The sequence below is a fragment of the Podarcis muralis genome, chromosome 18, assembly GCF_964188315.1.
Source record: "Podarcis muralis chromosome 18, rPodMur119.hap1.1, whole genome shotgun sequence".
NCBI classification, from domain to species: domain Eukaryota; kingdom Metazoa; phylum Chordata; class Lepidosauria; order Squamata; family Lacertidae; genus Podarcis; species Podarcis muralis.
This window is the reverse complement of record NC_135672.1, coordinates 7,160,720-7,184,025: the sequence shown is the minus strand read 5'-3', so window position 1 is coordinate 7,184,025 and position 23,306 is coordinate 7,160,720. Positions and strand designations below refer to the sequence as shown.

At 44.1% G+C, this 23,306-nt stretch overlaps 2 protein-coding genes across 2 annotated transcripts; both read right to left on the bottom strand.

Annotated features, from left to right (window-relative positions):
- Positions 1-8,397: 8,397 nt before the first annotated feature.
- On the bottom strand, positions 8,398-9,386 carry LOC144326100 (vomeronasal type-2 receptor 26-like). The gene has a single exon (XM_077922034.1). The coding sequence runs from the start codon at positions 9,384-9,386 to the stop codon at positions 8,457-8,459; it is 930 nt and encodes a 309-aa protein (XP_077778160.1). The 3' UTR covers positions 8,398-8,456.
- Positions 9,387-11,226: 1,840 nt separating this feature from the next.
- LOC144326099 (vomeronasal type-2 receptor 26-like) lies at positions 11,227-15,688 on the bottom strand. Its single transcript, XM_077922033.1, has 3 exons — positions 15,199-15,688; positions 14,673-14,906; positions 11,227-11,247 (listed from the first exon to the last, which is right to left on the bottom strand). Exons 1-3 carry the CDS (start codon positions 15,532-15,534, stop codon positions 11,227-11,229), a joined length of 591 nt encoding a protein of 196 aa, XP_077778159.1. The 5' UTR covers positions 15,535-15,688.
- Between the last annotated feature and the right edge of the window lie 7,618 nt (positions 15,689-23,306).

Here is a 23,306-nt window from a genome sequence, read left to right as displayed (position 1 = left end):
TATCATTTCTAAAATAAATTACTTTCCATCTTTCTGCATGTATGAAAGCCTAATAGTTCACTTTTACTAGTGGCTTTCCCTTTTCTTCTTATCTACGTAGTCCATTCGGTTAAAGATTCTGTCCAGAATTCTTAATTCTCAGTCTGGCTCGGAAATAGATGGTGTGTTTTCTAAGGACCTCTGGGCTCTATCCTTTCTGTGAGCACCACAAATTCCCCTCCTATCTCAGCTGCTGTGGAAAGAAGGAGTGGTGGTTGCAGCTGTTATAAACGGTCAAGACACCATTGGTCAACCTGATATGGTCATTTTTCAGCGGTTGTTTAAGGAAAAACATAATAAGGATCTCCTGGCCTTTTCCCTCCGTGATTTACCCTACCTTATTGAATTTCTTGGGCCACTCAATGGCTTCTGGGTTAATGGTGAAATTTATGCCAGCAGACGTCTCTCTCCTTATATTCCCAATTTTCACATCGACACGAGACGTATTGGGAAACATCACCCAGTTCACAATATCAAAGTCCACTGGCAGCTCCCAGTTCTCATCCAAGCACAGCCTGCCTCTGGAAGTATTCAGACACCGGATTTCTCTTAAGAAAGGGTGAAGCTGGAATCACAAGGGAAAGCAGCAGCATTAAGAAACCGGGAAGCCAAGATGGAAATCTCAGTCCTACTCACTTCAACCTCTTATGATTTGGGGCCTGGGTGTATCTCACGTAGACTGGAATTCCTATTCAGCCATTTTTATTACTACAGACCCTGCAAGTGCCCCAATTTTCCAGGGATGTCCCTGAATTAGAAACAGTTTTTCATTTGATCCCGGAATGTCCCACTTTTCCTTAGAATGTCCCTATTTTCATTGGAGTAATGTTGGCAGATGTGGAGTTATCCAACCCACAAGGCGTCCAATCCAATCTCGGGAATTTTTATTATGTTTAATATTTTAGTATGAATTTCTTTATGTTGGGAGCTGCCCAGAGTGCTGAGGCAACCCAAAAAGACGTGTGGGATATAAACAGTGATATATTTCTAGCAAAAAAGGTGCCGAAACTAACCAGGAATACCTCCCGCTGTGAATGGCAACGGTATCCACCTGAAAGGTGCCAGAACTGAGTCTGAGTGAGTCCCAAGCCCCAGAAAAAAAGCCCTGGGTATCTACAGTAAAATTATCGTTATGGAATGCACCATCTCTATTTTCAACAGAGAAATGTTGGGCGGTCTGCTACTATTACTAATACCAATACTAACTATGATATTTTACAGGTCTATCCCCAGTCAAGATCAGCATCTGTGTGGACTGCAGGTTGCAAAAAGGGGAAGGAAATACCTGCCACGGCTGTAGCCTTTGGGGTCCCCATTGCTCTCCTTCCTCCACCATCAGCCTCCTCTGGGATCTAGATGAAAGCGAAGCATGCAAGGCCTGAGCCACAGCCTGAACATTGATGTAAGTGCCATAGCTGTCTTGGGACAGGGCTCTCTCACGGTCCTCTTGGGGCAATGGCTGCAGGTTCTCCTCCTCTCTGCATCTTACCCTGCCTTTCACGGACAACAGATGCTTTGAATATGAACACTGAAATGCTTGATTGAAATAATCCCCAAGATTGGTCTGCAATTTCTCACCTTTGCAGCTCCTTATTCCGGTCTGAATTGCAAAGGACAGAGAACCATGGAGGTACTGGAATAAAATTGGAGGGATGTTAAAGCCATTTCTGATTTCTAGCAAAGCTGTTGTGATCCAGACTTTCGCCCCTATTTCCTTCTCATATACCATGTTTATTGCTAGGAGTATTATGATACCCAGTGCATTGGTTATATAGGAAACAAATACCCCAACTTGTCTCCATAGGAAAAAAGGTTCCCCAGGCCTGATAGATTGATCTATATCATTTTCTGGTACTCTTTTTGATAAAGCAATGCAGATCCCTTTGCTGAGCAGCAGAGGTTTCACAGCGCTCTCAAATCTTTCTCCACTGTCATTGTCTGGAGTGAAGAGGCCAATCCACGTCCATCCAAAATACAGGAGCAATTCAACAATCCCCTGGTACTGACTTTCCTCTTTGGGAGTCATCCGGTAGACAAAAGGGAACAGGGTTTTACCTTCGAGAACCTGGGCAGTGAATCCATAACTGATCTAGCAAGGAAAGCAAAAGATCACCAATTTATTTTACTTTCAGCATAACGGGTATTTATTCATATGAAATGACTGATATCTAAATCTCTGCTGGCTGAGGCTGATGGGAGTTTTAGTCTGAAACATCTGGAGGTGTCAAGTTGGTGAAGGCTCAGTTTTGAAAAAGGGATGTTGGATCCATAGCTCAGGATTTTCCCGTTTTGGAAAATATCCCCACTTGACCGCTCCAAAGAGAAAATAGAATTTTATGCAGTTGAAATTCTCTTTCCCTCCATGCTCTCCCACTACTTACCTGTGGGATTTTGTAGATGCCTGACAAGGCTGAAATCACTCTTGAGATGAAACTGTTGCCTCCTTCAAGAACAGCCAGCAGGTGATTCTGTTCTCCACAGTGATAATTGGGAATATTGCATCCACTGCTTGCAAGCAGCTCTAGCATGGCGTCCGAAGTCATCCTTGCATCGAAATCGTTCTCATAGATGTTGTAGCCCAGGGTGATGTTGGGTAAGAGCCTGAGATCCTGGTTGATCTCTAGGGTGGTGAACAGGAAAGACAACATGTGCCAGTAGAACCTAGCTGCCTCCCTGCAATAAATGAACTCTTTAAAAAGAGTGAAACTGGCATTTATATTAATGGGGTTGGGGACATTATATGATCCACAAAGGTTAATATTTGTTTGTTTCTTTGTTTATCCATCCTTTTGCATTGACATCAAACCTTTTCCTGTCTAGCATAAAATAAAAATTTGGAAATCTCTGCTCCATAACCGGAGCTTTAATGCAAACAGCACATAGAGCTGTTCAACAGTGGAACAGACTCCCTCCGAAGGTGACCATGTGTCATGGATGCTTCAGGTGAGATTCCTCCGGGTCCCTTCCATCTCTACAGCTCTATGATTCTTTTCTACTATGGTTTTATGAGTAAGAAATGAAGGCGCCCCTCAAAAATTGTGATATACTGGGAAGTTGCTGCAAAGGCTGCTTTTGCTGCAGTGGTCTTTGGCTTCTTCCAAGGGGCTAGACTATAGGTAGATAAGAGACAATTTTATTGACGGTAGAGAAGCACCAAATACCTCAGTCCCCTTTTAGTTACATATGGGGCCTGGTGGCTTGCAGGTTTGAGTGTGTGGTAAAATTATAATTTTGTCCATATTCTGGATCAGAAACTACATGAATGAGCACCCCCCCTTTACTAGAATCTTTGACTAGACACCCCCCCCCCAAGCTCCCAGCTCCTCCAACAGCAAGCCCAATGGTCAGGGCAGGGTAGTCCTGCAACACCAGCCCTTGGCTCCCCAGCCCTGAGGAAGGGGCTCTTTCCTTGATAAATAGCAACCATTAAAAGGACTGGAGGACCATGAAACCATCTGCATATAAGTACATACGCTTTAGTCCAGGTGAAGGGTGTCTGAGAAAAGACGTATGGAGTTGTCTCAATAAGGTGTTTTGCAGAGATGATCCCACTGATGAGAAAGTGTCCAGGCCGGTAGTAACTGCGAGCATCCATTTCATCCCTGACCAGATTCAAGGGGCACTTCGCCTTGTGGTTCCCGCAGACTCCAAAGGGCATCATGAGCAGCAGAAGCAGCAACAGAAGGAGCAGGGATCTCATTCTGGCTCTGCCTCCTCCTCCTCTTACCTGCCAAGGAGGCAAAGCAGAAGAACCCAAAGACTCTTGCAAGACCAGACTGGGTGGGCTTTGCCAGGCTGGGTGGTTTTCAACTCTACCTTCAGAGCTTGGAAGCCCAAGGCAGGCACACCCCTCTTTCGCCAGCTCTGCATCTTCACTCAGTCTGTCTCCAACACAGGAAATATTCTCGGCACCAACTTTTTCTTTCGCAGTCACAGCACAATTAATATTGTAATGCTGTGTTGCTTTCCGAGCCTCATGCAATCTACAAAAATATCTCCTGAGCTTTCACCAGATGCGATGACTATAATTTTGATTATTCCAAGTGGAATAAGTTTCATCACAATAACTTTCTGGAGTCTTGAATGGCTCAAGCGGCAGGTGCAGAGCTGGAGAAAAACATGGTGCACAGAAGTCAAGGGGTGTGTTTGGGAGTTGGAAGTTTGGCCTGAACTTTGCTCAAGACCACAAAGAAGGAGCTGGATCCGACCATGGACTCTCCTTCCTTGGACGTTTTGAAGCAGAGGTTGGATGGCTATCTGTTAGGGATTCTTTAGCTGAGATTCCTGCATTGCAGAGGGTTGGACTAGAAGACCTTGGGGTCCCTTTCCAAGTCTCCCATTCTATGATTCATTGGGGGGTTTTAAGAAGAGGTGGGAGAGTCAGGTATGGACAACAGCCAGATGTAGAAGTCCTAGCATCATATCCCAAGCATCCAAACCCTTTTAAAATGTAGGGTTTTTGGGGGGAGGGCAGAGGCTGTTATTGGGTAGTAGTTTTTTATTTTGATTATATATATTGTGGTTTTATATTTTGATTTTGCTCTCTGAACCACCCTGAGGCCTCCAGGCATAGGGTGGTATATAGATTCAACAAGTAAATAAATATGAAGGAATAAATGGAGAATGCTGAGAATCCTCAGCACTGTGAACGGGATACCTGGTGGTGGGATCTTGTTTCCTGGAGGCTGCTAGAGACAGAGACTGGTGGAGCCTGCGATGGGGAGGGTTTTCTCAAGCCCATCTCTGGCCACTTTGGGTGGGTCTGGGCTGCTTGATTCCTGCCGCTCCCTTCTGGTTCTCTCCCTGAAGGGAAGTAGCGACTTGGTGGCTTCAAAGCCACTTCAAGTGAATTTCCACCCCATCTTTGAAAGGCTTCTCCAACAGAGGGGAGCTCCCTGGGGTTGGTTGAGGGGAGAAATGTTGCTCTGAACTTTCGACTCTCCCTTCCCCTTCGACATGTTCTGTGGAAGGAGAGCTTCTGTTGCACATGGAGCCAACTTGCTCCTCGTCTTCGAGCAGAAACTTCTCTACTTGTAAACAATTGCGTGTGCAGAAGCCAGGTGTGACGGAAAAGTTGGTTCCATAAGTATATCTTTTTTACTTTTTTCTCCTGCCAGAAAATGGTGAAAGAACGGCAGCCTCTGATTGGCTGTGGTTCCAGGAGGGAGAGTTTAAAAAGAGAGGCGTTGGAGGGAGACAGGGAGTTGGGCTGTTGAGGGTGGTGTGGTTGGTTGAGTTGAGCTGGTTGAGGAAGGAGGTTGGGAGTTAGGTAGGGAGATAGGATAGGAGTCAGGTTGAAATACAAAGAGTGTTGAGGAGGCCGAGTTGGTTCTGGAGAAAACGTCCCCTCCACTGTACAGTGAAGGACTGAGTGTAGTGTCTGAGTGTAGTGTCCTGCGGGAGTAATAGGACCAGATCTTGCTGGGAGACTGAGGCTGAGACAGAAGTAGGAGCTGAGGTCTACTTAGGTCTCAAACTCGTCTGGAGGGGAGAGACTCTTCTGAGGAAAGAAGAGACTTCCAAAACCCAGTGAAGGAAGGGTGTGTGTGGTGAACCCTTAAGACTGTTACTGAAAGTCCCTCAGGAGCTGGATTTGTTAAAGGGGTGGGTAACTGAAGGAAAAGAGGGACGCAGGTGGTGCTGTGGTCTAAACCAAAGAGCCTAGGACTTGCCTAGGTCGGCGGTTCGAATCCCCGCGACGGGGTGAGCTCCCGCTGCTCGGTCCCTGCTCCTGCCAACCTAGCAGTTTGAAAGAACATCAAAGTGCAAGTATATAAATAGGTACTTCTCCAGTGGGAAGGTAAGCGGCGTTTCCGTGCGCTGCTCTGGTTCTCCAGAAGCAGCTTAGTCATGCTGGCCACATGACCCAGACATGCTGGCCACATGACCTGCGGAGAAACGCTGGCTCCCTCCGCCAATAAAGCGAGATGAGTGCCGCAACCCCAGAGTCGTCCGCGACTGGACTTAACTGTTAGGGGTCCCTTTACCTTTAACTGAAGGAAAGTACCGCCTTAGAAAGGAACCAAACTAAAAAGCTGAAACCTGTGAAAATGAAGTGAACTAGCGTATTATTATTGAAGCAACCTAAGTTTCTCCACTTGTATTATACTACCTTGTTTTAAAATAAATCTTTATTGTTATTTTAAAAACATCGGCTTGAGACTCCAGCTCACTGGTTATCCCCCACACCCAGGTCCCCCACAGAATACTCTGGGATAGTTAGCATTGGTTTTAAGGGTGGTTCAGTGAGGTGGGGGCAATATATGTAAGAAAGAGCAGGCACATTGAGGCGCCAAGCCCGTTGCACCAGGCTAGCATTCTAGCAGTTTTATTATTCTTTATCCATTTATTTATTAGTATCTACTTCTTTCTTACTTACTCATTTCATCTGTTTCATAATATCCACGTATCACATGGTTAGGCCAATAACTCCCAAAGCGCTTTACGTAAAGATAAGGCAGGACAATCATTAAAAAGTTTACAAACTTACTTCAGAACATACAAAAAGTTAAAATAATAAAACAGACTCAAATTACCTCAACTTCCTAAGAATCTGGGTGGATCCTTAATAAAAATATATTAATTTTTTTTTAAAATAAAGTCTCCATAGGTATTCCAAAACACCTTTCTTCTTATACAATTTATAAAAATAAATACATAATTTCTTCTTGACTCCCCACCTCTCCTTTCTCAATGTTTGTTTTTATTACTCCTTTTTATCAGATGTTTTTGTGAGAGCTGTTGCTACGCATCGCTGTTTAACCCTGTTTAACCCTGTAAGCTCAGGTTCTCTTCACAGTTTTAAAATATATATGCTTTTATTATGTAAGCCCCGATGTCATATTTCAATAATCCTCTGCCTTTGACTTCATGTATGGATGATGGTTTGACAGATAATATATCCGTGGTCTCCATTCTTCCTTAAACAACCCATCATTTTGGATGGTAATTTTAGCAGGTAATTTCACCATTTCAGCATCTTCCCCCAGTTTCATAAGCCATTCCTCTTTGGTGGGGAACTTTTTCCATTTCTGTGCATATAAAGCTCTAGCTGCTGTGGTTGCATACATAGATAAACTAGTCAGCTTTCTTAGGACCTTTATTTATTAAATTTATATTGCACGCTTCATTGGAATTCTACAGGTTGAATTGCTATAAGACTGAGAACTTAGTAAGCTTTCCACCAATTTGAAGTGTTGAAAGTTTAAGTAGGATGCAATCTTGGCTTATTAACCTATTCTGAATGCTTCATCAGTGGCTGTTCTGTCAATTATTTTCACTTGCCCATCTGATCTTGGTTTTGCTCTATAAATGGGGACCTGAATGGGAGGAACCTGAGTTGGAGGAGGAGGACCTGAATGGGAGGAACCTGAGTTGGAGGAGGAGGACCTGAATGAGAGGGACCTGAGTTGGAGGAGGAGGACCTGAATGGGAGGAACCTGAGTTGGAGGAGGAGAACCTGAATGGGAGGAACCTGAGTTGGAGGAGGAGGACCTGAATGGGAGGAACCTGAGTTGGAGGAGGAGGACCTGAATGGGAGGAACCTGAGTTGGAGGAGGAGGACCTGAATGGGAGGAACCTGAGTTGGAGGAGGAGGCCTCTCGCTCTTCCTTCCTGACTGAGCATAAGATGCCTCCTCTGAAAAGGTTTGGCAGGCAGGGAATACAACTATCTGGCTTCGTCTCATTGCTTCCCTCCAATGCTAATCTTGTTGCTGGCTCACTCGTAATCTGGTGATCAACTCAACATCAGTGCACAATGTGTCATATTCTGGACAACGCAATAAAATCCATTGTACTCCAGTCAAGACTTGGCTAAGGTCAGTTGCTACTCTTTGGATCAGGGAGCAGAGCTTACACAATACAGAAATTAAACCAACAAACGACAGAAGAGAACTTAAATGAATTTCTCAATTTATTAATATACAAAGTTTAGGAGAACAAAATGATGTGAAGTGAACTTCTGAATGATTCAGCATACCGGTAGAAAATGGAGCACAGGTATTTGAATATCTAGAAATGACATAACTAGAAAGTATTGTTGAATATCAGAATTGGTATGGGTAATAGATAGTTATAACAAAGCAAACAGACTAAAAAACCTAACTCCTATCTCCCTCTAGACTATCTTGTTGTGAGATAAATATAAGTTCCCAAAACACAAAATTATTAAAAGATAATACTTTACAAACTAAGGGCAGTAGACCAGGACTCATTGTAATCCTTGGCAAAGTAAGGAACCAAGAACTTTCCTCCCATCTTACTGTTCAAGTCAACAGGACTACATAAAACCGGGGCTAAGAATGAACATAATCTCTTTCACAGATGAAGAATGAGCAACATGGATGAGCAAGTGGGTTTCCTTTATGCACTTCTGGACATCAGGAACATGGACTGTTTTAAGAATCAGATGTCCCCTTAATTTCTGGTTGTCAGGTGCTCCTTTGTGTTCAGATCAGGCCTCAGCACAATCAGGTAGCACTTGGGAAGGAAGATGCAGCCCAGAAGCCCAGCACTGGAGGCCAACATAGAGAAGATCTGCACGGCCACCATGTACTTGCCCTTGGTGCTCAGGTAGGTGGGCACAAAAGACACCCAAACACTGCAGAAGACCAGCATGCTGAAGGTGATCAGCTTGGCTTCGTTGAAGGAGCCAGGCAGCTTCCTGGCTAGGAAAGCCACCGTGAAGCAGGTGGCAGCCAAGAAGCCCAGGTAGCCGAGGGCAACGTAAAACATGGCCACGGACCCTTCGTTGCATTGCAGGATGATCTCTTCCACCTGGGAGAGCATGTCGGACTCTGGGAATGGGGGAGAAGAGCCCAGCCAGATGGTGCAGATGAGAACTTGCCCCCCAGAACAGGAGATGACAATGGAGTTGGCCAGACTCTTGCCCAGCCATCTCCTCACCCTGTTCCCGGGCTTAGTGGCCAGGAAGGCCATCACCACCGTGATGGTCTTTGCCAAGACAGAAGAAACAGCAACTGAGAAGATGATGCTGAAGGCCGTTTGTCGGAGAAGGCAGGTCTCTTTCCTTGGGCGCCCGATGAAGAGGAAGGAGGACAAAAAGGAAAGCAGGAGGGAGACGAGCAGGATGTAGGAGAGGTCCCGGTTGTTGGCTTTGACTATGGGAGTGTCCTTGTATTTAATGAAGATTCCCAACACAATGCCTGCTGTTATAGATAAGAAGAGGGCAACGGAAGCCAAAACAATTCCCAAATATTCTTCATAAGCCAGGAAGGTGGTAATCTTGGGGACACATTGATCTCTGTCCTTGTTTGGATACTGATCTTCTGAGCATTTGGCGCAATGTTTTGCATCTGAGGAAGAGAAAAAGAGTGGCTGCAGCATCAGTTACATCCCTAATGATCTGTGCTCTTTTACGTTTTGAAGAACTCTATTATGTTTTGAAGAAATCCTAGAGATTTCTTCCTTATGATCATTCCTTTCAACTCTCTTCCAGGATGTAATGAAGGCGATTTATCCTAAAGAAGTTGAGGAAGGAGCCACATTCCACAATGTCTGCAGAATTCTCACAAAAAGTGGGTGAGACTGGATTTCTGCCCTGTGTTTACTCTCTCCAGAAATACCTTCCCTCTTGGAGTCACCCACCTTCCTGGGCGGAGAAGGTCCCTTCCGCACACCGAGCACAAGCATAGCAGCAAATGGGCTTTCCTTCTAGAACCACCTTGGCATATCCAGGTCGACATCTTTCTGTACACCTGGAACGAGGTACGGCCTAACCAGAAAGACAAGAAGGTGCAAGAAAGAGGAACAGTTAGGAGTATTTGAGGGTATGTAATTCACTCATAGGGACGCTGGTGGCACTGTGGGTTAAACCACAGATCCTAGGGCTTGCCGATCAGAAGGTCGGCGGTTTGAATCCCCACAACGGGGTGAGCTCCAGTTGCTCGGTCCCTGCTCCGGCCAACCTAGCAGTTCAAAAGCACGTCAAAAGTGCAAGTAGATGAGATTCTGGGCGCTGCTCTGGTTCGCCAGAAGCGGCTTAGTCATGCTGCCCACCTGACCCGGAAGCTGTACGCCGGCTCCCTCGGCCAATAAATCGAGATGAGCACCGCAACCCCAGAGTCGGCCATGACTGGACCTAATGGTCAGGGGTCCCGTTACCTTTACCTTAATTCACACATTTCTAAAATAAATTACTTTCCATCCTTCTGCTTGTATGAAAGCCCAATAGTTCACTTTTACTAGGGGCTTTCCCTTTTCTTCTTATCTACGTAGTCCATTCGGTTAAAGATTCTGTCCAGAATTCTTAAATTCTCAGTCTGGCTCAGAAATAGATGGTGTCTTCTCTGAGTACCTCTGGGCTCTATCCTTTCTTTGAGCACCCCAAATTCCCCTCCTATCTAAACTGCTGTGGAAAGAAGGAGTGGTGGTTGCAGCTGCTATTGAATGTCAAGACACCATTGGTCAACCTGATATGGTCATTTTTCAGCGGTTGTTTAAGGAAAAACATAATAAGCATCTCCTAGCCTTCTCCCTCTGTGATTTACCCTACCTTATTGAATTTCTTGTTCCACTGAATGGCTTCTGGGTTAATGGTGAACTTTATGCCAGCAGATGTCTCTCTCCTTATATTCCCAATTTTCACAAGGTCATGAGACTTATTGGGATAGATCGCCCAGTTCATAATATTGAAGTCCGCTGGTCGCTCCCAGTTCTCATCCAAGCACAGCCTGCCTCTGGAAGTATTCAGACACCGTATTTCTCTCAAGAAAGGGTGAAGCTGAAATGGCAGGGGAAAGCACCAGCACTGAGAAACCTGGAAGCCAAGATGGATATCTCAGTCCTACTCACTTCAACCTCTTCTGATTTGGGGCCTGGGTGTATCTCATATAGACTGGAATTCCTATTCAGCCATTTTTATTACTACAGACCCTGCAAGTGCTCCAATTTTCCAGGGATGTCCCTGAATTAGAGACAGTTTTTCATTTGATCCCAAAATTCCCCACTTTTCGAGACTGAAACTAAGATGGCGCCGAGGTAAGACGCACTTACCGGTGCTCTTCGGATTTCTTTTAATCTTCTTTTAATCTTTTATATTTTATCTGAACTGACCCAGTCAGTCTTTGAAGCATTTTATAATTGCTGCAGCTACATGCTATGGCAACTTTCTGAGAGATTTGGCCCTGCTGCAGATTGCTGCAGACTGCTCCTTGTTTCTATCTTATCAGCGGGCCGGCCTCGGCTGCTAAAAGAGAAGTGAACGCCATTATCCTAATTGGAGAAAGGACTTAAGAGGAAGACGCCGTGTGGTGTTTAAATGTTATGTTTTTTTAAGAATCGTATAATCCTTGGCCTGAGGAAAGTATGGGTCAGAACAAACGCTTGAGAGACTTTGACGAGCCCCTATCATCCCCTAAACCAAAACTATCAAGGTTGGTGCCACACCGGAATAGAAGAGGGAGTGACAATGCCGAGCATTGCCTTGAGGTGGAAACCCAAAATCGCTTCCTTCCTCTAAGTGATTTAGAAGCCACTCCAACTCTGACGACTCAACATTTTTCAAAAGTAAAGCCTGTAAAGGAGAATATAAAAAAAACTCTCATCACAGGATGATGGTTTAACATCTGATATGGGGGAGTTCCCCAGTTGTGAGCAGTTACACTTAGACCCTTCACTGTATCTTTAAAAGGCTGGATGAGGTATCTTCACAATTATCTAATATCCTGCTGAAAGTCGAAAAACTTGAATCAACAACACAATCTTCAGTTTGTGAGGTCAAAAACTTATTGCCTAACTCAGATAAAAGAAAGGAGACTAAAATTAAATATATCTTAAATTCCCAACTGAATAATCAGATATTAACTCTGCAACCCAAGAAAAGTTGCCTTTCAGTCAGGTCGGAAATAGGAAGATGGTCATTGCTAGATGGGGCTAAAGACTGTTTAAGCAAACTCTTAAAAATTAAGAAACACCAGATTGACCTATATGTGGTGATGCCCCTGTTCCTACAGACCAACTTCTTGAAGGTGATACTCGCGTTCCACTCTGAAAAGATACCATCTAGGTTTAAATGCCATGTAGGTTTAAATGCCGCAACACAAGTAAGAAGCATTAAATGGTCTATGAAACAGGCCCCAAAATACGCAGAATTCTTCCGGAGGAATATCTCCGAACCCCTTAGTGTTTCAGTGGAGGAGTTGTCTGAACCAAATAGGATATTGGAGTAGTTCTCCCACCTCTCTGTAGATTTAACTAGCTTCTATACGATACCGACTCACCTGGTTAACTGAGATCAACCCAGGTTCGGTGCACCTTGGTTTGATTCCAAATGTAAGCAAGCTAGACTCTCTCTCTGTTGTATCTACAACAGATATAAATCTTCTGGAGCTGAAACACTTCCCCCAGAGTACTTGCAGGCCAAAATTGCTTACAAACAGGCACAGAAGTCAGCCAAGCATGAATGGCACCTAAGACGTTGGCAAGCGCTGATTGCTGCCTCTAAGCTTCGCAGCTCTCGTGGTTTTTGGAATTTAATCAACAAAAGATCAAGGAAATACCTATTGACGGTTATACCAGCCCCGACATGGGAACAATTTTTAAGAAAATATTTCTCCCAGACAGTTATCTCTAACATTCATTCTGATACTCTTTCATGTCACTTGCCCATATGGCCAGATACGGACCCGGAGGAAATAGTAGATTTGATTGCTAAACTGAAAACTGATAAAGCCCCAGGGCCGGATCTGATCCCGGCGGAAACTATTAAACAACACCCAGCATGGTGGGCCAAAATTCTTGCAAAAGTTTTTGATGCAATCAATGCCACGGGACAGATACCTAGATCATGGAAGGAGTCCATCATAATTCCTATATATAAAAAAGGAAACTATCGTAATATCAGTTTATTATCAATCATCGGAAAAATCTATACTCGCTTCCTGCTAACCAGACTAACCCAATGGGCCGAAGATTCCAATCTGATAGGCCATGAACAGGCCGGGTTTAGACCAAATCATGCTTCTATTGACCAAGCACTAATTTTATATCATTTGGCGCGGAAGTATTCTTCCCCCACTCATGGTCTTTTATGTGCCGCTTTTATAGATCTGAAGGCGGCTTTTGACAGTATCTCTAGAGAGTTGCTATGGGAAAAATTGGCAAAGTGGGGCATAGATAAAAGGCTGTTGTGGCTTATGATCAAATTACATGAAGGGACGGCCGCGAGGGTGAGGTTAACACCCGAGGGCGATCTCACAAACTCTGTACCAATAAATAAGGGGGTACGACAAGGGTGCATCCTTGCCCCCTATCTCTTTAACCTCTATATTAGTGATAGGAGAACTCCCCTAGTTGAGGCCCAAGCCACCATTCATGCACCCAGGCTTGCAGACTATCGCTGCCCCTTACTATTGTACGCGGACGATGCGGTGATCCTCTCATATTCAAGAATCGGTTTGAGGAGGGCCTTTAAGATCTTCTCGTTATATTGCCAAACAAATTTACTTACTATTAACCATTCCAAATCTAAAGTCCTAATTTTTTCCAGGATGTAAAATTTTATTTATTGATTGGTTTTTACCTTGTGGGCTTATAGCCGAATAAAGTATTATCTATCTATCTATCTTCCCACTTTTCCTTAGAATGTCCCTATTTTCTTTGGAGAAATGCTGGTGGATGTGGAGTTATTCAAGCCACAAGCCGTCTAATCCTATATTGGGAATTTTTAATATGTTTTAGTATGAATTTCTTTATGTTGGGAGCTGCCCAGAGTGCTGAGGCAACTGAAGAAGATGTGTAAACAGTGCTCTTTTTCTAGAAATGAAGGTGCCGGAACTCACCATGAACACCTCCCTCTGAGAATGGCAATGGCACCCACCTGAGAGGTGCCAAAACTGAGTTTCAATTAGTTCCGCCTTTAAAAAACTCTGGATATCAACAGTAAAATTATCGTTATGGGACGTCTCTATTTTCATCAGAGAAATGTTGTGCTGTATGCTACTATTACTAGTACTAATAGTAACTATGTTATTTTACAGGTCTATCCCCAGTCAAGATCGGCATCTGTGTGGGTTGCAGTTTGCAAAAAGGGGAAGGAAATACCTGCCACGGTTGTAGCCTTTGGGGTCCCCATTGCTCTCCTTCCTCCACCCTCAGCCTCCTCTGGGATCTAGATGAAAGCGAAGTATGCAAGGCCTGAGCCACAGCCTGAACATTGATGTAAGTGCCATAGCTGTCTTGAGACAGGGTTCTCTCACGCTCCGCTTGGGGCAATGGCTGCAGTTTCTCCTCCTCTCTGCATCTTATCCTGCCTTTCACGGACAACAGATGCTTTGAATATGAACACTGAAATGCTTGATTGATATAATCCACAAGATCGATCTGCAATTTGTCACTTTTGCTGCTCCTTATTCTGGTCTGAATTTCAAAGGACAGAGAACCATGGAGGTGCTGGAAGATATCTGGTTCGAGGTGAAAGCCAATTCTGATTTCTAGCAAAGCTGTTGTGATCCAGACTTTCGCCCCTATTTCCTTCTCATATGCAATGTTTATTGCCATGAGTATTATGATACCCAGTGCATTGGTTATATAGGAAACAAATACCCCAACTTCTCTCCATAGGAAAAAAGGTTCCCCAGGCCTCATAAATTGATCTAGATCATTTTCTGGTACTCTTTTTGATAAAGCAATGCAGATCCCTTTGCTGAGCAGCAGAGGTTTCACAGCGCTCAAAAATCTTTCTCCACTGTCATTGTCTGGAGTGTAGAGGCCAATCCACGTCCATCCAAAATGCAGGAGCAATTCAACAATCCCTTGGTACTGACTTTCCTCTTTGGGACTCATCCGGTAGACAAAAGGGAACAGGGTTTTACCTTCGAGAACCTGGGCAGTGAAGCCATAACTGATCTAGCAAGGAAAGCAAAAGATCACCAATTTATTTTACTTTCAGCATAACGGGTATTTAATCATATGAAATGACTGATATCTAAATCTCTGCTGGCTGAGGCTGATGGGAGTTTTAGTCTGAAACATCTGGAGGTGTCAAATTGGTGAAGACTCAGTTTTGAAAAAGGGATGTTTGATTCATAGCTCAGGATTTTCCCATTTTGAAAAATATCCCCACTTGACCCCTCCAAAGAGAAAGTAGAATTTTACGCAGTTGAAATTCCCTTTCCCTCCATGCTCTCCCACTACTTACCTGTGGGATTTTGTAGATGCCTGACAAGGCTGAAATTACTCTTGAGATGAAAGTGTTGCTTCTTTCAAGAACAGCCAGCAGGTGATTCTGTTCTCCACAGTGATAATTGGGAATATTGCATCCACTGCCTGCAAGCAGCTCTAGCATGGCGTCCGAAGTCATCCTTGCAGCGAAATAGTTCTCATAGATGTTGTAGCCCAGGGTGATGTTGGGTAAGAGCCTGAGATCCTGGTTGATCTCTTGGATGGTGACCGGGAAAGACAACACGTGCCAGAAGAAACTAGGTGCCTCCCTGCAATAAATGAATTCTTTAAAAAGAGTGAAACTGATATTCATATGAACGGGAGGGAGGAAGCATTATATGATCCACAAAGATTAGTATTTATTTATCCCTTTACATTAATATCAAACCATTTACAGCCTAGTATAGAATTAAAATTTGGAGATCTCTGCTCCATGACCGGAGCTTTGATGCAAACAGCACACAGAGCTGTTCAACAGTGGAAGAGACTCCCTCCGAAGGTGACCATGTGTCATGGATGCTTCAGGTGAGATTCATCCGGGTTCCTCCCATCTCTACAACTCTATGATTCTATTCTACTATGATTTTATCAGTAAGAAATGAAGGCGCCCCTCAAAATGTGTGATATACTGGGAAGTTGCTGCAAGGGCTGCTTTTGCTGCAGTGGTCTTTGGTTTCCTCCAACGGGCTGGACCAAAGGTAGATAAGAGACAATTCGATTGAACGAGGAGAAGTACCAAATACCTCAGTCCCCTTTTAGTTACAAATGAGGCCTGGTGGCTTTCAGGTTTGAGTGTGTGGTAAAATCTTTAATTTTGCCCATGTTTGGATCAGTGACTCCACCAATGCGGACACCCCCTGGTCTGTATTATTTTATATAATCATTTTATTTGAAGCATATTGTTCCTACTTTCACTCATAAAAATCCACCCATTTTCAAGCGTTTCTTAAAACGCTTCTAATTATTTTTTAAAAGACAGTGACAGAAAGGAAAAAGTGCTGAGATTGGAGGAGGAAACCTTTAATGTAGCCCATGGTGGGCTGTAGGTCTCCTGTGGTATTGTGTCAAGAGAACTGGGCTAAGGTGGTTCACAAATGATCCAAATAGAATAAACATAAAATAATTTTGGCAGCTTGGAAATTGCTTGAGTTTCATGCCTCCCTCTGGGATAGGAAACAGGTACCTATGGATTCCACATGAAGAAATATCAAACATCTCACTACTTAGAAATGAGGCCAGTTGTTTGTGTGTGAAAAAAAGGAATAATTCCTTTTCACATTTTAGAGACCTGACTCCATGAACAAGGAAGTCTCCTGATTCATATTATTTTATTCATCATTTCAATTAAAGTACATCTTTTCTGCTCTTCAGCCACCAAACGTCACCCAGAGGATCTTAAATTCCATTTGTAAAACTGTAGCATTCCCTAACGACAGTTTCTGAATTGTCCAAATGGAATAATATTGAATGAAACCCTTGAGCCTTGGAAATTGCCTGAGTTTCATGGAGGTGGGGAAATTCAGTGCATCCTTTTGACTCCTGACCAGATTCATTGGCATCCTAGCATTCTACTAAAAGCAACACAGAATCAAAGGTAGGAGAGTGTTTCACTAAGGAAGACCCAGGGAACAAGGAAATGGGAGAGGTTTGGGTGGAATCTTTTAGTGGACCCCCCAGCTCCCATCACTCCCAGCCAGCAAGACCAATGGTCAGGGCAGGGTACTCCTGCAACATCAGCCCTTAGCTCCCCAGCCCTGAGAAAGGGGCTCTTTCCTTGATAAATAGGAACCACTAGAAGGACTGGAGGACCGCGAAACTGTGAAGTACATACGCTTCAGTGCTGGCGAAGGGTGTCTGAGAAAAGACATACGGAGTTTCCTCATAAAAGCATTTTGGAGATATGATCCCATTGATGAGAAAGTGTCCAGGCCGGTAGTAATTGCGAGCATCCGTTTCATCCCTGACCAGATTCAAGGGGCATTTCGCCTTGTGGTTCCCGCAGACTCCAAAGGGCATCATGAGCAGCAGAAGCAGCAACAGAAGGAGCAGGGATCTCATTCTGGCTCTGCTTCCTCCTCCTGTTCAGAGAAACAGACCAGACAAGAAAGGAGGAAGAGTGGCGTTATATGTCAGGGATGTGTATACCTGTGAAGAGATCCAAGATTTAGAACCTCAAAGCCAAAGTGAGAGCATTTGGGTCAAAATTAAGGGAGAGAAGAATAACAATGACCTCATTGTGGGAGTTTACTATAGATCCCCAAGCCAAACGGAGGACATAGATGATGCCTTCCTGGAACAGATGGCCAAGCATGCAAAAGGAAGGGAGATAGTAGTAATGGGGGACTTCAATTACCTGGATATTTGTTGGATGTCAAACTCAGCCAAGAGCATAAGGTCAAACAGATTCCTCACTGGGCTTGCAGACAACTTCATTGTCCAGAAAGTGGGAGAAGCAACAAGAGGAAGAGCCATTTTAGATCTGGTCCTAACCAATGTTGATGACCTGGTTAGTGGGGTAGAAGCGGAAGAATCATTAGGCGCGAGTGATCATGCTCTTCTGAAGTTTACTATACAGCGGAAAGGAGCAGCCAAGCATACTAGGACTCAATTTCTTGACTTTAAGAAAGCCGACTTCATAAAACTTAGGGAAGTGCTGGCTGAGATCCCATGGACAGTAATACTAAAAGGAAAGGAAGTTCATGATGGCTGGGAGTTTGTTAAGAGGGAGATAGTAAAAGCACAACTTCAGGCAATACCAATGAGACGGAAACATGGAAGGTGCCTAAAGAAGCCAGGGTGGCTATCTAAAGAACTTTTAACTGAGTTAAGATTAAAAAAGGATGTGTACAAAAAATGGAAAAGGGGGGAAACCACCAAAGAGGAATTCAAACAAATAGCCAGCACGTGTAGACACAAAGTCAGAAAAGCTAAAGCACAGAATGAACTCAGGCTTGCTAGGGAGGTTAAAAGCAACAAAAAAGGCTTTTATGGGTATGTTCGTAGCAAAAGGAAGAACAAAGAAACAGTGGGGTCACTCAGAGGAGAAGATGGTGAAATGCAAACAGGGGACACAGAAAAGGCTGAACTCCTCAATGCCGCCTTTGCCTCAGTCTTCTCCGATAAAGAAAACAATGCCCGACCTGAAGAATTTGGAGCAAATGATTCAGCAGAGGAAACACAGCCCAGAATAACTAAGGAGATAGTACAAGAATACTTGGCTAGTCTAGATGTATTCAAGTCTCCAGGGCCAGATGAACTGCATCCAAGAGTATTAAAAGAACTGGCAGATGTGATCTCAGAACCACTGGCAGTAATCTTTGAGAATTCCTGGAGAACAGGCGAAGTCCTGGCAGACTGGAGGAGGGCAAATGTTGTCCCTATTTTCAAAAAGGGGAAAAGAGAGGACCCAAATAATTACCGCCCAGTCAGTCTGACATCAATACCAGGGAAGATTCTGGAGCAGATCATTAAGCAAACAGTCTGTGAGCACCTAGAAAGGAATGCTGTGATCACCAATAGTCAGCATGGATTTCTGAAAAATAAGTCATGTCAGACTAACCTGATCTCGTTTTTTGACAGAATTACAAGCCTGGTAGATGAAGGGAACGCAGTGGATGTAGCCTACCTTGATTTCAGCAAGGCATTTGACAAGGTGCCCCATGATATTCTTGTAAAGAAGCTGGTAAAATGCGGTCTTGACTATGCTACCACTCAGTGGATTTGTAACTGGCTGACTGACCGAACCCAAAGGGTGCTCATCAATGGTTCCTCTTCATCCTGGAGAAGAGTGACTAGTGGGGTGCCACAGGGTTCTGTCTTGGGCCCGGTCTTATTCAACATCTTTATCAACTACAGATAGGTAGCCGTGTTGGTCTGCCATAGTCAAAACAAAACAAAAAATTAAAAAATAAAAAATAAAACAAAAAATTCCTCCAGTTCCAATTCCTTTAAGGTGCTACTGGAAGGAATTTTTTGTTTTGTTTTATCTTTATCAACGACTTGGATGATGGACAAGGGCATCCTGATCAAATTTGCAGATGACACCAAACTGGGAGGGGTGGCTAACACCCCAGAGGACAGGATCACACTTCAAAATGACCTTGACAGATTAGAGAACTGGGCCAAAACAAACAAGATGAATTTTAACAGGGAGAAATGTAAAGTATTGCACTTGGGCAAAAAAAAATGAGAGGCACAAATACAAGATGGGTGAAACCTGGCTTGAGAGCAGTACGTGTGAAAAGGATCTAGGAGTCTGGGTTGACCACAAACTTGACATGAGCCAACAGTGTGACGCGGCAGCTAAAAAAGTCAATGCAATTCTGGGTTGCATCAATAGGAGTATAGCATCTAGATCAAGGGAAGTAATAGTGCCACTGTATTCTGCTCTGGTCAGACCTCACCTGGAGTACTGTGTCCAGTTCTGGGCACCACAGTTCAAGAAGGACACTGACAAACTGGAACGTGTCCAGAGGAGGGCAACCAAAATGGTCAAAGGCCTGAAAACGATGCCTTATGAGGAACGGCTAAGGGAGCTGGGCATGTTTAGCCTGGAGAAGAGGAGGTTAAGGGGTGATATGATAGCCATGTTCAAATCTATAAAAGGATGTCACATAGAGGAGGGAGAAAGGTTGTTTTCTGCTGCTCCAGAGAAGCGGACATGGAGCAATGGATCCAAACTACAAGAAAGAAGATTCCACCTAAACATTAGGAAGAACTTCCTGACAGTAAGAGCTGTTCGACAGTGGAATTTGCTGCCAAGGAGTGTGGTGGAGTCTCCTTCTTTGGAGGTCTTTAAGCAGAGGCTTGACAACCATATGTCAGGAGTGCTCTGATGGTGTTTCCTGCTTGGCAGGGGGTTGGACTTGATGGCCCTTGTGGTCTCTTCCAACTCTATGATTCTAAGTGTGCAAATGTTTGTTATTTGAGAGAGGCTCTAAAAGAGAGTTTTCCTCCCAAGTGGTAAAATCCTGTATACGTGCTACTTGTGTTCTGAAAGGAGAATTACCCCTCTTCCCTCTATAGTTTAAGTGAGGAGGGTGATTTTGCTGCAACTTTTGAGTTTGTGAGTCTACATCCGTGTTCCAGTCTATTTCGGAATGTGCTGCGAAGTTAACCTAATGTTTCTGCTGCAAAAGCCTAGTTGAGCACAATGCTCTCTCAAGCTAAAATGCAGTGTATGTATTTCATTAAGCATATGCCTATGATAGTATGGTGTTCCTTCTAAGAAAAATATCTGAGTCCAGTTTTAACTTTGATTTGGACAGAAGTTATTGTAAGGCTCCTGATATGAGTCTCTATAAGACTTCCTGGCCTCTTTTCTTAGAAAATGCCCCCCCCCCCGTTTCATTCTGTCTCTTTCAGGGTTTTTTTTCTCTCCTTCTTACTTCTGTGCCAGGTAAATTTACTCCTGAGTAAGCTTCCTTTAAAGGAAACTGCAAAGGGGGTGGGGGCATAGATTAGGCTTACTATTCCTCTGCAAGTTTAGGAAAAATTGTTCACTTTTGTATTCCTTTTAAATCAAATCAATGGCTGTTTTAACTATGTTTTATAAGAGATCCTCTCCCTATCTTAGGAAAAATGTTCACTTCAATCTTCCTTTAAAGATCATTTCTCTAGGAACTTGCACTCTTTAGTCTAAGGAAGTAAACTCTCACTCAAACTAGCTTCAAGATCTGCTAAAAGGGTTCTGTATAAAGTTGGGTACTTTTATTTTCCTCTTCCTTAGTACATGATACATGATAGGAGCATGGCTTGTGGTCTCTTCCCCAGTTGTGTCTGTGTACATAAGTATGTGTGTGTCTCTCTGGTAGTACAAATCTTGCTATGAACCCTGTATTTTAGGGTTGGACTAGATGACCCCAGGGTCCCTTTCAACTCTCCCAATTTGTGGCTGTGTGGAGGGCCATGTGTCTGCAAGCATGTGATGAGTTTAAATCCAGCCCAGCTTTGCTCTTTGTTTTTAAAAGGTGAGAGGTGAAAACCGTGATGTTTTTGAAGCAGAGCTGGCAATATCAAGCATTCGAGTGATTACAGTGTTTATCATTTTGTCTATTATTTACAAAAATCAGACTTAAAAGTCTGTTCAAAGTCAACTACAAATACAATATGTGCAGTGTGCATAGGAATTCATTAACCCCACCCCCATAGTCCGGCCCACCACAAGGTCTAGGGACAGTGGACCGGCCCACGGCTCAAAAAGGTTGCAACTCCACCCCACTCCTACTTGCCTGCAAGCAGGAGCAGGCTGGGGTGGTCGTGGGGGCGCGTTGAACTGTATCCCCCCCCCCCCGTGGTGATTTTCTTGTGTCAAAATGAGAGTACCCCTAAACGTTTTTTAGAAAAAAAGCACTGCATAAAATGATATATCAATGGCAAGATAATTTTAATGAAGAATGTAAGGCAATAACTTTTATGAAGGATTATTTATCACAACAGAAGTCATACAGAAGAAGCGTGAAAGACACAGAAAAACTGATACACAGGTTAAACTTCCAGGTTGGCACTTTGCGAGAAATAAGTGGGTTTTGGGTTGCAGTTTGGGCCCTCGGTCTCTGGCCTAACCCTTCTACAACTGATCCGATTTCCCCTGTAAAAATACCAAACCATTTTATATGTAGCGGGAACTACACAGAATCATAGAATTGGAAGGGTCAACTAGTCCAACCCCCCTGCAATGAAGGGATCTCCACAAAAGCATCCGTGAAATAGGGCCTCTCAGTGGAGCCTGTGAGCCAGGAGTGAATCCTCTTCCTTTCTTAAAATATTGTGTAGTTTTGTTTTGTTTTTATTTCCAAAGGAAAAAGCTATTTGTTTTTGCAGGCACTTTCTGGGACTTGAATCTGTATTCATAAACAGTTATTTTGCAGCAAAAGGAGGATCTTATGCTCTGTTGCTTTTTCATCTCTGAATGTAGTCTAGGAGGAGGCAGGAGCCCTGAATGTGTGCTGCAACAGCAAGAAGGATGCTAGAGGGAGGAAGCAGGAAGGGTGCGGGGTGAGTTCGGATTCTGAGAGGTGCCCAGCAGGGCTCGTAGGGCAACTATAGTGGCTTGGAAGGGCAGGAGGTAAACACAAATTCAGTCAAGTGGTGATACAATTGAATGAGTGGTTTATCCAGTCATTAAAAAAAAAGTTATTTTTCTTAGGTTGCTTTTGGTTCAGTATTTATCTTGTAAGTTATCTGTTTGCATGCGTTTCCCGCTGAGCAGGAGGAGAACCCCTCCTGAGGGCCGGGGACCCCACAGCAGCCCTCCCTCACCTCTGCAAGTCTGGTTTTATTTTTCTTCATTCAGCTGCTGGACAACCCAGCAGCCTGGCCCGTTTGCCAGCTGATGTCACAAAGTGCTGCTTTGCAAGCAAGCCTTATACTGCCCTGCAAGGGGGATGCCTGTCAGATGACAGTGAGAGTTGGTAGAGAAAGATGGGTTCTCCAGGTAGGAGGCCTAGAGGAGATGAGTGGCAATAGTATTATTGTGAGGTGATGTTATTACAATTCCAAAGGGAATGTCAAGCAGGGAGGGAGGAGGAAGAGAGAGAGTGGAATTCAGGTGGAGACGGAAGCTGGAAGGAGGCTTGGAAAGGGAGTTTCAAGGGGGGCAGGTGAGAGTCGGTTGAGAGCGAAGGGTTCTAGAAGGGGGCCCGAGGGGGGCGGGGGCTGAAGCTGAGCTGGACTTAGAAGCAGCAGCACAGCCGCCATCGCTCTGAGCATGTGATTCTATGATCCTCTTACCTGCTAAAGTCACAAAGCAGAAGAACCCAAAGACTCTTGCAAGACCAGACTGGGTGGGCTTTCCCAATCTGGGTGGTTTTCAACTATACCTTCTGAGCTAGGAAGCACAAGGCAGGCACACCCCTCTTTCGCCAGCTCTGCATCTTGTCTCAGTCTGTTTCCAACACAGGAAATATTCTCTGCACCAACTTTTTCTTTCCCAGACACAGCGCAATTAATATTGTCATGCTACTTTCTGAGGCTGATGTAACCTCCAGAAATATCTCCTGAGCATTTAGAAGAGGAGATGACTATAATTTTGATTATTCCAAGTGGAATAAGTTTCATCACACTAACTTTCCGAAGTCTGGAATC

Excerpts from the sequence above, each read along its gene's own strand:
- LOC144326099 (XM_077922033.1), bottom strand. The coding sequence starts at position 15,534 with ATGAATATCAGTTTCACTCTTTTTAAAGAATTCATTTATTGCAGGGAG. Across the intron at positions 14,907-15,198 it reads GCATCTACAAAATCCCACAG|ATCAGTTATGGCTTCACTGC; the intron begins GTAAGTAGTGGG and ends TTTCCTTGCTAG. Across the intron at positions 11,248-14,672 it reads GCATTGCTTTATCAAAAAGA|CAGCCGAGGCCGGCCCGCTG; the intron begins GTACCAGAAAAT and ends CTTCTCTTTTAG.
- LOC144326100 (XM_077922034.1), bottom strand. The coding sequence starts at position 9,386 with ATGCTGCAGCCACTCTTTTTCTCTTCCTCAGATGCAAAACATTGCGCC.